General features: G+C 31.1%; 1 protein-coding gene across 1 annotated transcript in view; it reads right to left on the bottom strand.

Moving 5' to 3' along the window:
• LOC129948529 (protein cueball) overlaps positions 1-13,662 on the bottom strand; it is a 39,299-nt gene continuing 25,637 nt past the window's right edge. The window contains exons 2-4 of the mRNA XM_056059566.1: positions 2,490-3,789; positions 2,105-2,408; positions 1-2,035 (exon numbers count right to left, since the gene is read on the bottom strand). Of these exons, the coding sequence (XP_055915541.1) occupies positions 1,931-2,035; positions 2,105-2,408; positions 2,490-3,789 (1,709 nt within the window). The 3' untranslated portion in view covers positions 1-1,930. The remainder of the gene's footprint in view (positions 2,036-2,104; positions 2,409-2,489; positions 3,790-13,662) is intronic.

The raw sequence follows: 13,662 nt of genomic DNA, 5'->3' as shown, positions 1-13,662 counted from the left end.
AAAAAAAAATATAGTGCGTTTTGGACTTAAGACTAAATATATATTTACTTTTATTTCTAAAGCTAACCGGTTTGAAGACAAAATTAAAGAAAAGGAACTTTTACACTGTAAATAAATTTATTTAAACAAATAAGAAATAAAAAAAATATATTTATTATTAAAAAAAATACAAACTAAAGCTGCTATTGTTGTTTTTCTTTAATTTCCTCGGAATATTAATTTATGTAAATTATGTCGTTTTATTTAATAAACCAAAATAAAAATATTATCTAAATTTAGTACTAGTGCCGTCATCAACAAATCAAAACATATGTTTGTATATGAATGTATGTATGTATTAAAGATTGCTAAGATATTGTTATGTTAAAAGGTTAATCATTTTGTATTCAAATTTGTGAAAAAAGATTGGTCTAATATGAATTCAAAGAGAATTGTCAACTTCATTCACCTGAATTACGATAAAAAGCAGTTAATAAATTAATACATTTGTTCGTTTTTTAATAAAAATTTGTGATCAACCACAAGATTTTTTGATCATGATAGAAGCTACGGAATTATTGAAAGCTTTTGTATTTTGTCAATGTCATGATATGCACCGCTGTTTGGGGAAATGTTTATCTACTACACATAAGCTATAAATGGTTTTTTACAACTACCAAACATCAGCACGTCAATATCTTCACTCCAAACTGAATATTTCACAATCGTTCTTTGAACAAATTAAGATTTATAAGAGACATAGTTAGAAAACAAATAAAAATAAAAATGAAAAACAACGATGTTTGGAAACATCCTGTCGTTTACCATTAATATAGAGTTGAAAAATTAAATATTAAGTACAGTTAATTTCCTATATTCCGAACTAAATCTCAATCCTTATTGAATTTTTTCTCATAAAATCAAATTAAAATTTTCACTTTGTTTAAAAAATTTATAGGCTACGGAGAAAGAACTAAAATTACAGATATAATGTTTAATTTCTTGCCGCTCTTAAAAGAGCTTTTACAAAATGAACAGGCGATCATATCTTTAAGAGTGCTTCAATGTCTCCTTTTTTTAATTTATTTTTGTGTTAATAAGAACGAAAACTTTTTGGATAATCATGGCTTAAAGTTCAAGCTCAAATATTTGCCGTAATAGCATTTATCATGAGAAAATGCGAACAAAAGGTAGAAATGATATGTACGGGGAGTGAAAAACAATTATGATGTTCATCTCTAGTATTTTACTTTTGTCTCCAATTTTGTTTTTTTTTTTTTTTAACATGTGATTTGTATCTTGAGTTTGTTTCATTTGAGTTTAATAAAATAAACTTTTAACATAAACTTGAACCTTAAAAGGTTGATTGGAGAAATTTATATTTTGTTTTGTATTTGTTCCAATCCTGTTTTCTTTTTAATCAAGACATCCATAAGATTTGGTTTCCAATTTTTTAGTTAATTTTCATTTGTTTAAGTTTTCTGCCAATTATGTTTATACATAGTTTAATGAATTATTGCTTTGGTCACTTTCTGTGTATAGCTTATTGCATGTTTTAAGTTTGCCTAAGAGGTATGTGCTTCGTTTGAACGACATTATACAACAAAAAATGTTTGTCTTTGTAAATAAATATCTATTTTTTCCACTTAAATAATTAATAAATGATACTATATCGTAACAAAAACTTAAAAAAGAAATAATAAATGAAATGATATTTTGTTTCTTTCTTTTTGCGGATAAAACTTTCATTGAAAGCCACGTATTTAAAAATAAACAAAAAAAAATATTTATATAATTAAAATTAAGTTAATTCTTATTTTGGTTGTAAGATAAGGCCTCGATTTCTGTTCTGTTGTTGGTGTTTTTTTTAGCGCTTGCATTGAATAAATATATAAAATAAGTATTTATTTGCTTGGCTTAGGACTTTTGTTTCTTTGATTTTTGTTTTTATTTAATATAGATCATCTTCCATATTGTTTATTAAAATTTCTTTATCTTCCTTTTTGTTTGATTTGGTGGACATATTTTGTTGCAACAGTTTTGTATCGAAGCATGGCTGCAATAATAAATACAATCATTTTAATTAAAGAGGAGAAGTTGGATAAAAATAAATTATTTATCTTACCGTATCGCAAATGTTCATATTACAACAATTCTCTATCGTTATTTCACATTGTTCAGTGGCAATAGGCCGGCATGTTAGTGGAGTTTGTGAGACTTTCTTTTGCACGACAAATGTTTTCTTTATTCTCGGCCTTACTGGTTTGTAGATACGTCGAAGGGTTTGGATTATGACATAAATAAGAACTAAGCCACCAAGGCCACCACACACCAGCACAATTATCGACTTGTTCCATGTTCCTCGGCAAACTTCATCGGGCCTCTTAAGGTTTTGAATAACTAAATCTTCTGGATGGAGGTTTTTACAACTGAAAAATAAACAAACATATTTTTATTTTTTTGTAAACTTTATTTGAAATATTAAAATATAAATTTAAAACACAGCTTACATTCGATAACAATGACGTGGAACGTTGACATCAATATCCTTTTGCATGAGCAAACAATATGGCACACATTCTGCAGTGGCATTTACAGAACATTGTCGTCCAATGAACTCACTCGCACATTCACACACGGGCTCTTCATCAACGATCGAACACTGACCATCATTCATACAATAGTTACTGCATTTCGACGCCTGACAACGTTCTCCTTCGAAACCAATTTGACAAGAGCACTTTGCAAATCCATTTACAATTTGGCAAGTTCCATGAACACAATAGTTATGACACTCATAGGTTTCACAACGAGCTCCACTGTAACCAGCCTTACACGTGCATGCATCACTAACTTTGCTGTAATACCCATTGCCAAGACAATTTTGTTCGTGATTTTCTTCAAACTTCTTCGTAGTATAATTGTCCAGAGGGAAGAGGTTCTTTTCAAACTTCTTAATGACTTCCTTGCAATCACCATCGGCTTTTAACTTGGAAATCAATCCAACTCTGGAGACAATTCCTCCGATGTCATTGATGCTTTTAACTTTCTGAGGATCAACGTTTTTCGGATTGTACTTTGGTACAGTCCAAACTGCCTGATGCACCACATCTGTCCAGTAGATAGCATCTTTGAATACTGTCAAACTGATTGGGACTTTATTGCTGCGCTTCAATACAATTTGTCGATCTGAGCCGTCCAATTTGGCACTTTCAATTGTATAGAAGGTTCCAATCTGATCGACTACATAGTAAATTCGATCGGTTAACTGATCCACAACGATGCCATAAGGCAAATGTAGACCAGTATTGATTATAGTTTTTTCATCTTCTCCATTCAAGGACGACACATGAATACTCGCCTCCGAACTGTTTGAATTAGTCCAATATAATTTGCGTCGACACACATCAATGGCAATGCCATGTGGAATCGAATTGCTTTTACTAAAATCGAACAAAATCTTGGGTTCAGAGTCCGGAGGGGCATTGACAGAATATGAATAAATCTTTTTGTTGCGATTATCAGTCCAATAGAGGTTCTCTTCCAAGGGATCATAGGCCAGACCAGAAATCGATTCGTTTGGTGTTTTTGTTACAATATTTTCAATAATTTGGGGATTTCCTTTGCCAAGTGGTAATTTTAATGAGAATATACTGCCATTGGTGTGTTCATAACCATTGAAGAAGACACGTTCCTTAACTTCGTCGAAAGCAATAGCTGAGATATTTACAAAGTGATGAGCTGCTGATTTGAGCTCGGTGAACGTTTCATCGTAAAATATTATTCTTCCTTTGGTTGCAACAGCAAAATCTGGAAAAAAGAGAACGAGAAAAAAAAAGGTTAATTATAATTGAGTTTTATGTAGACAAAATTAGGAAAGATCTTTGATTTTTTTATTTTTGGGGTACGAATATTAGTGGTAGAATTGCTGGTGGTAGTAGAATGTAAGGTTTATGTTTTAAATTAGTTTAGAGTTCAAAACTAAGCTTTCCATGTGTCTCTAATATCAGATATCAGATTTAGGTATTATCTGAAAAAGTTTGTGCAATTCAATAATGCATTTTTTTCTCTGAAGGAGCCTTGATAATTCCCTAACGTTAGCTGTGGCTTTTTTCAGAAAATGTGTCTATAAAGGGAAATGTAATGGTTTCATTTTGCAGCTTTTCGACTATAATAAAATATATAAAGTATATATGATGGTATTGTATTTGCTTGCGATTGATGATTTGATAACGTAGGTATGTACATATTAAATAGAAATCATTTAATAAGCATTTCCACCTCAAATGTTATTTATGTCACAACTTTAATTTCATGCGCGTTTAAATGCAAAATACAATCTCAGCATAATATGTTTGATGACGAGGCTTGATATCACATTATAATATGTACTACAAAAGGAATTTGATCACACTATTTTATTAGTTATGGTTTTTGTATATCATAATTATCTATGTGCGATATAAGTAGTTGGGAATTTTTAAGAAGCAAGAATGCTGAAAGTCTTGTAGGGTAGTTTAACGATAGTATTTAAAATGTTTTTTATACTGACGTATGGCGAATGCGAACTGCGGCGCATTGATAAAAAGCTGCACAAGCTCAAGATCAAGTTCAAAATGATATTTCGTTCTGGTAATGAATAAATGGGTTTTTTGTTGACAATATAACCTCTTGTGATAAATTATGTACGATTTATAAGGTTTTAAATTTAAGAGTTGACCAGTGTTCAGAAATATAAAATCTCAGCTTAAACATTTTACACCTGATTACAACAGATTTAAATTCGATGGTTCGATTGTATTTTATGAAATATCGTCGTCAATGTTAACTTAGAAATTATAAAATAACTTTAGAACTAAGGAATTGTCCACTTTGAAGAAGGTCTACAAGAAATATTGAGCTTAGAGATAAGACTTAAGTTATTAGAGTGGTGCACCGTAGTTAAATATCACGTCGTATATTAGAATCGTTCTAGTTATCGAAGTGAATCGTCATAGAATTGAAACAAATTTAATTTAAGATTAGAGCTGTTCAATGGGATAGGATAATACTGGTTTGATGTACGGATGATACATCACATTTTTAAAGACATTTAAAAATAAAGGAGACATAATTAATTCTATTCAGTTCTATAAGTTCAGCATTTAATTTAAGACTTTTGGAGATTTTACTATGAAGAGGAATAATGTCATGGGCATTAAGGCCCGTTTGCTGATACTCTGCTTAAATCTATGCCATAACTAAGTACATCTTATATTCTAAGTATAGCACTTATTTTTTGTTGTCAGAAAATTTGTATGTTTCACTTTACTAAGTTACACATAAAATGAAACATAGACTTCATTTGTCAAAAAATTCAAATTGTGTAAAAGAGTGTGTGATTTTTCATAAACGGTAAATTTATGAAAAGCTTGTGAAAAGTTTTGCGTTTGTTCAAAATTAATTATCAATGGCTGACAAGAAATCCCAATTTTTTCTAAACGCACCACTTTTAGAATATGCTTATCAAGAAAAAACAATAATTGAAAATAAAAAAAAAACAGATGGGAGTTGCGTGGAAGGAAAAACAAACAGCTTGGGAGAGAATAACATCGAATTTTAATTCCCATTCGGATTCAGTACGCTACAGGACCGTTGAAGCACTCAAAAAATGTTACCAATTTGTAATACCATAATAATTGAATAATGAAAATTGACTCATCTAAAAGTAGAAGTCGAAAAGAACAGTAAATTTTCATTCTTTCGAGGTATTCTTCCCTATTGTATGTAAAAAAAAGAAAAGAATAAACTTTTGAGAGTATTAAAAACTATATAAAAAACAAATTAGGAAGGTGGCCGATGATAATGTAGATGGAATTTTAATATATTTCCTATACAGCTTTACAATTCCTGTGGCAACTTTTGAAACAGTTGCAACATGCATCCCTCCAAAATTCGCAATACTTAAAAGATGATTGGTAGTGGCAAAGAATCGTAGAACTACCAATAGCTGGTTTATGGGTGCAATTGAATTATTTCTAGAGGACGGAAAGTTTTGTTCAACGATTTGTTGTAGAAATCATATATGAAGCCAGTTATAAGGCCGTTCTAGATCCTTCACAATTTGTTCTAATACATGGATAGTCATCTTTTTAGTCAAACGAAATCTTTTGTAAAAAGCCAATTCATCAAAACTAAAAATGTACTCATTCCTATCGTAAACCTGACGGGGGACACCAACTTCAATCAATTCAAGAACCTCCACATCATCATCCAGCAAATCGGCTAATTAAAAATTCATTTTTATTATTCTATTTTAGTTTGAACAAAGAACTAGTTTTTTGGCACAACATACTATCCTAAATGAGACTTAAGGTGTTATGCCCTACTATTTCTTCCCCATAAAATAAATTTTACTTAATGTCAAACTTTGAGTTCTGTGCAAACTATTAAGCAGAGCTTAGTAATTTATGTGGAACTTAATTAGTTATGAGTTGTATCAGCAAACGAGCCTAAATCATATGGAGAAGTATGTCACAACTAAAATTATATAAAAGAATTCCGTAAAGACCCGTCATCTGTCCTACTACAGAAGCTTTGCTGCTTCGCTTAGGATAAAGTTATACTTTAGCCAACTATAACAAAGTGTTTTGACAGAAAATTTAGATTATATTCTTATGAATAAAGATTCTAGAAATCGAGCGATAACGAGTTTTTAAAACAATGAATTTTGGTTTTTAGTGTTCCAGATTTCGATTGATTTAAAACTTTTCATATCATTTAAATAAATTCATCTTAAAGAATGAAGCGAAATGCAGAACCTATGAAGTTGATAATTTTGTCTTGTATTCCAGTTATTTTCTTAAACTTTTTGTCCAATTCTAATCAAATTATGGACACAGTTTCTCTACTTTTTAAAAAATAATTTTGTATTCGATTTTTTTAGAGCTTCTTAATAGGCCTTTTCGAGAATATTTTCAAATCCTTTTCTGTAAAACAAATTTACTGAAGAAATACAATATGGGGGTTATGTTAACATATTTTTATCTTTTCTAGTTGCTTTTTAGCTTAATGCGATCTAATTTAAACTGCTTTATGGGATTATTTTTTTTTTTAATGGGCTGAGATTAACTTTTTTGTGGTCTTAAGTGAGTCAATTATGCATGTACTTGTTATTATTGATAAATTTAGTTTTCTCTAATATTCAAAGTTCACTACACCATTAACCTTTTAGTTTAACATTTCTATTTATTCTAGTTGAATAAACTTTGACATTGAACTTGAAATATATTTGAAAGCATACTTTGTTTAAAGCATTAAATTTAAAGTAGTTTCCTTTTAACCCTGTTAAGTCCATGACTAAGTTCATTCAAAAAGAGGCTGTAACATGCTGGGCGTTAATTTGTTTTTAAATATACTTGAGATGATGACCTTTACCTTTTTAAAGATTTTTTAATTTTTTTTCTTTCTTTTTTCTCTAAAACTGAAACTTGCAAATCAAGAACAAACGGTTTGTGTACAAAAGAAGTCAAAATACTTTATGCCCATAACGGTTTGATTAATATGACAGAATACGAAATTATTTTTTTTTTATATTCAACTTAATTTAATTTTAAATACTGAGACATTATCAGAAATGTCGAGATTTTTGTTGCTATATACTTTTGGATTGTCCAAAGTCATGACCTTTGTTTTTGATTTATATAATTAATTTAGCAATTTAAAAATAAACAGTGTCTCTTTTATGGCAATCAATTTTCAGGTTCAGTCGCATTCATTTGCTTAAGCTTTTTATTATTTACTAAAAAGTAGTATAAATTACACAAGAATGTGTACTATGAAGTTAGCCCTTATTAAATAATCTTATTATTGATATCTTTATTGATGTTTATCACCATATCGCCATCGTGACTATAAATATGAAGTATAAACAATTTAAATTATCAATCTACGTGCACTATTTATCAAAAATAATATTTGTATTTCAAGTTTAAATTGTGAGTCATTTTAAAGAGTTGTGAGATTATTTTTGTATGAAAGCTACAGCGTTGTTTTCAGAAAAATAATCAATATTGTGAGTTATGTGTTGGAATATTTTTCCTACTTGGCGAAAAAGAATTACTGGGGCTTTATTAATTCGAACCCTTAAGTTTAATGGGTTTAAAAATTATCTAAGCTAAAACTATTATGGGTTAGATGATTCTGACTGGTTTTCAAAAAATCAATAATTTATTTTCTTTCTTTTTATTGATTATTACTAATTAAATGCTACTAACAGTAAAATCACCGAAATGACTCGATAGAATATCTTTAAGACTACTTTTACCCAACTAAGGTGTCCCTTTATTTGTGTATAGGACCTACTAATCATTCCGGTCCTGCAAAGACATAGTTTCTCTCATGAGCGGAATACTGATTATAAAATTTTAAAGCTTCGATTTTTAAATCCCTACAGATTATTTTTAAATTTCAAGTGTGCAGGAAAAATTCTCACATCGCTGTTTATAGGTAACTTTAAAATCGCACCATAATCAAAAACAACTTTAAAACTGAACTGAATGAATTTAAACTTGTATAATTTTTTCAAACCACCACCACCACTTTGGATTCGTACAACTTGTGTAAATGCAATTGCGTCACACGATTCATGAAGCTTCTTTTATCGATAAAACAGCTTATAATGGACTTCGTTATTTTGCTGTCGTCACAGTGACACATGGATACAGAATCAATTTCAACAAGCACATTTTTGTATCCAATCTTTTGAGGAAATCCCCATATCCACACCACCACCGACCGGTTGCTGATGCACCCACGATGTGAAAAGGATTGATTTAAGGGAATCCCTCCCTCGTTAGAGTTCAGCTATACAAAACGCCGAGGCGTATTTATTTATATGAAATGTGACTCAAGAACCGTTTTTATGCGATTTTTAATAAAATATCATATCGGCAGCGGAGCGGAGCGGGACAGATTGTGGTGACACGCGCTTTATTATCTTATTACCGCATGTTAACAATTGCACAGCCACACGTCAGAGACTTGTTTACAGAGATTTTTTTGTTATATTTTCTCATGATCGGTTAAAAATTTCCTACTTCCGTTTGCTGAATTTGTTCGGAATAGAACATCGGCGATAGGATATGAACCTTGATTTTATTGATTTGCATTTGCCGCTGGCAGCTTGCTAATAATACAGTATAATAGTTACACCTGCCACAATAAATAGATGTAGGTACCTAACCTGTCTACTAACGAGTAAGATTATGATCTGATTTAGTAAACACTTGGATATTTTTATGGTGCACCTGGTGAGCGAGGTGTTGTTGTTTGTTTTTACCTTTTTAATTAGTGTAAATTAGTTTGCTAATTAATACCTTAAAGCATACTTGTTGAGATTTTTTTTTCTAAATCAGTGTAGTTGCTAAATTTTGTAAGTTTTTTATTTTGTTGAAAGTATTTTTTCAAATATTTTATTTAAAGAGTTCATATAAATTTTAGATTATAAATATTTTGCACTAAATTGCAAATAAAATACACGACGGGGTTTCACGAACTTGCTCCTGTATGCAGAGTCTGTTTAAAAAAGTACCTGCATATATAAGATTTAAAAATATGCCTGTTATATAAGTTTGTCTTCAAAGATATTAATGCCATTTGACTTGTCATCAAAACCGCGCGATTCGTCCCAAGACACAACTTGTCCTAGGACAGCTCATCCCGGAAATGAAAACAATTGTTTGGGTATCAAACTAGTTCGTTCAAAGCCTTTTCCTTTGGATAGCTTTATTTTAGTTTAATATTAGAAGAACCAGGATGGAAAGTAAATTTTCTGAAGATAAAAAGAGGAAGAACATTTATTTTTAAATTGTAAAGCGATCGCCTATTGGTCGTGTAGTTAGGGAGGTGCCTAAAACGGATAAAGAATAGTTCATTGGTGTTCTAAGCTTTATGCAGATAGATAGATAGACATGTTTATGATGATAATGAAGCAATCACATCCTTCTTTCATACAAATTTTCAGCGCAAACATGGAGTTATTATTCGTTCAGCTTATTTTTTTCGTTATAGCTTAAAAAACAACAAGCATACGAACAGGTACAAGGAATTACTATTCATGTGTTGTTTACAGTCAGGCTCTTGTGCGGTTTGGATTTTAGTTATGAAGTGACACGTAAGCAGTATTTGTAGAGGTTGTACGTAATACAATATATGTATATAGGTGGACGTTGAAAAAGTGATTCTAATAGAAAATACATATACTCTTTCTGCCCGTTTCTTTATCTTGTACTAAGTATTTATTCTTTTATTTAGGCGAAGGCAAGTAAAAGAATAATATTTTAAAATCATATATACAAATTTACCAAGACATAACTTCTTGATAGAAACTTTAAAATAGGTTGTTGATTAAATATGTCATATTCGTTGGTATTTACAATAGTTATAGTTTATAAAAATAATTAATTATGTAAAATTTTGTCAAAATAATGCGCTTTTTTATGCTCATCCATAGGGTTTGATCTGGTGAGATGGGAGGAGGTTACATTTATAGTTAAAATAATTAAAACAAATTTTTATGATTCAAAATTTTACCCGAAAAATAAGTTTTTCTTCAAAAATTTAAATGTCATTTTATAAATCAAAAAACCCTTGATTACATTTTTTTTTTAAAAATCGTTAGAAGGTTTTTTTTTTAAATTAATTTTGTTCAAAAAATATTTTTGGTATGCAGTTGGTATACAGGGATTGTAAATATACGCTCTAAATTTTAATTTCGTAAAAATATGTTGACACGTTTTTGAGATATTGAGTTTTGAAAAAAAAAACAATATTTTTTTAAAAATCCAAAAAATTAAAAATTGTACTTTTGATAATGATAATAAAATATTGTTAAAGCAATATAAGAGCTTATTGAAAAAAAATTATTGAAATCGGTTCATAAGTTGCTGAGAAAATTAAGAAACAAAATAACGGTTCTATGAGCGGTACCTTTCCTGAGCAATACAAAAATATTTGTTTCTTATTAAAGGAAGCCAAGTTAAAAAGTAAACTTTTAGAGAAAATCAAAAAAAAATCTATTGGTTTCTTTTTGAGATTGTATGAGGCCACTGTTAGTTTTGATCTTAAAAAATGAAAAAACGCCTAATGCGAATCGTCTCAAAAACCTTAACTTCCAAGTTTGAACTCAATCGACCCAATGGTTTAGGCTGCAGGAGCGTGGACAGACAGACAAAACAGACCGGACTTGTCTACCATCGTAATATCATGTTTGATTAAAATCTGGAGTTCGAAATTTTGCACGAATGCAAAACTTGCCATATAGTTGCTATATGTCGCAAGTAAAAATCTGTTTTTCTTCTTATTATAATTTGTATATTATGTTCATATCCGACATTCTATACGAGTATAATATGTATTTATTTTTTTTTTGGTTTAAGAATGTGTCATTTGTTAAATAAAACCTGTTGCAAAGTTTGGATCTTTTTTAAGAATAATTCAAATTTGCATTTACTGAAAATTAAATTTAATGTCCAAGGGGAATAATTTTTACAACCGATTAAAATTTTTTGTACAAGAAATTATGAAGAAAAAAAATCCCCCAAAAAGTGGTACAGGAGTTTTTATCACATTGACGGAAAATTTAAACATAACATCGTAAAGGTAGTGACTGTTTTTAAGTAAATGCACACAATCATAATACAACTTAAAGAACATAGAGGATGCGGAATAAATTACTTAAGTCTTTAAGTTTAGGATTAAAATGTGTGTGACGTCTAAAAGTCAAATTAATTTCTACATACATTTTTTTCCGAAATAATAGTATTGCCTACAACATAACATTTATTATACAAGATGTCTCAAAAGTAAGTTCACATTTGCTTATCTTATTACGCGAAAGCAACTATTCTGAGGGGCGCGGGAGGTATGTCAGTTGGTAGTCTGGCTCTTGGGAATTTAGTCGCTATGGAGCGTTTCTCTGGTGCGGACCGTGCGTTGTGCGTACGTGAGTTTTACAAAAACGGTAATTCGGCGACTGTAGCGCGTAGAAAATTCTGCAGTATTCGACATATTCATCACTTAAATGATGCGCCTAGCACTCGACTCATTGCAAAATGGGTTGAGAAGTTTGAAGAGACTGGGTCAACTCTGGAGAAACCAAAATCTGGGGGGCCAAAAACATCAAGAACAGCCGAAAACGTGGACAGTGTTAATCAGTCTATTAGAGATAATCCAAACCTCTCGATTCGAAAGCGTGCTGTTGCTTTAAATGTGCACAGATCTTCATTATGCCGCATTTTACACAAAGATTTAAAGCTGCACCCGTACAAAATTCAGTTAGTGCAAGAACTGAAGCCTCAAGATGCTGGTCAGAGGCTTGCCTTTGTAAATCAGATGTTTGAGCGCTTTCCAACGTTCATCAACATCTTGTTTTCCGATGAATCCTTTTTTCACCTTAATGGGCATGTAAACAAGCAAAATTGTCGTTACTGGAGTGTAACCAACCCAAAACAAAAACATCAAAAACCGCTACATTCACCCAAAGTCACCGTATGGGCAGCGATGTCGGCGCGAGGAATTGTCGGCCCTTACTTTTTTGAAGATGGAAGGGGACACACACTCACAGTGAATTCAGAGCTATATGTGGAGATGTTAGACGAGTTTTTCGTACCCCAACTGCAAAACTTTCCTGGTTACAACCAAAGAAAATGGTCCCAGCAGGATGGATCAACTTCACACACGTCCAACAGATCTCTGCCTCGAGTTCGAGAAATTTTTCCGAACAAATTAATCTCCAGGCGAGGTGACATAAATTGCCCTCCACGGAGTCCCGATTTAACGCCTATGGATTATTTCCTGTGGGGTTATGTCAAATCAAAAGTTTACGCTAACAAACCGACTTCCCTGGCACAATTCAAAGAAAATATCCGTCATGAAATGGCAGAAATCACGGAGACTACCTGCCGAGCTGTCATAGGCAATTTTAGTGCCCGACTAAATGAATGCCGAGAGCGTAACGGTTTACATTTGGAAGATGTTATTTTAAAAAAATAAAATCCCAAACAGTGTATTTCAATAAAAATAAACATTTTTTTAATAAAGCTAAGACTTTTCTTTTAAAGAAAGATTTAAATGTGAACTTTCTTTTGAGACACATTGTATTTTATTTTCTTTCATGTCAAAGTTTGTAACAGTCAATTATAAACAATTGTACGACAGGAAAGGAAAAGGAATGTGGCACAAAAGTTTTCATTGATTTTTAGCAATTCTTTTTGACTATAGCTGTTCGAAATAATAGTAGTGAGAGTGATTTTTGTAGAATTTAAATCGATTCACAATTCAAAATATTTATTGTTTGTTTAAAAGTTATACACATACTTTTCACAATGTTTCAAAAGAAAAAAAAAAAAACAGTTTCTTGGTTTAAATTTACTTTAAAGTGGGAAGTACAAAACATGGCAGTACGGACAAACGGGACCAAGGCTGCGAAAAGACAAAAAACTCACTCGCAAAGTATTTCTCAAGATTTAAGAAGATGCTACTTTGAAATGGTAGCCAATGTCAAAAAATATATCGTAGACGGCAGGCGTTTTGTTCAGATGAGCAAAATTGAGACTTCTGCGTTGCCGTTTAAAATCCAGGAGTATTTAAGCCTGGATTGCTTAAGTCCACGAATAGTTCCGCTGTTAACATGGAAACATTTTA

This window comes from Eupeodes corollae, chromosome 2, assembly GCF_945859685.1.
Source record: "Eupeodes corollae chromosome 2, idEupCoro1.1, whole genome shotgun sequence".
NCBI lineage: Eukaryota > Metazoa > Arthropoda > Insecta > Diptera > Syrphidae > Eupeodes > Eupeodes corollae.
The sequence above is the reverse complement of the archived record's forward strand: the minus strand, read 5'-3'. Positions and strand labels throughout refer to the sequence as shown.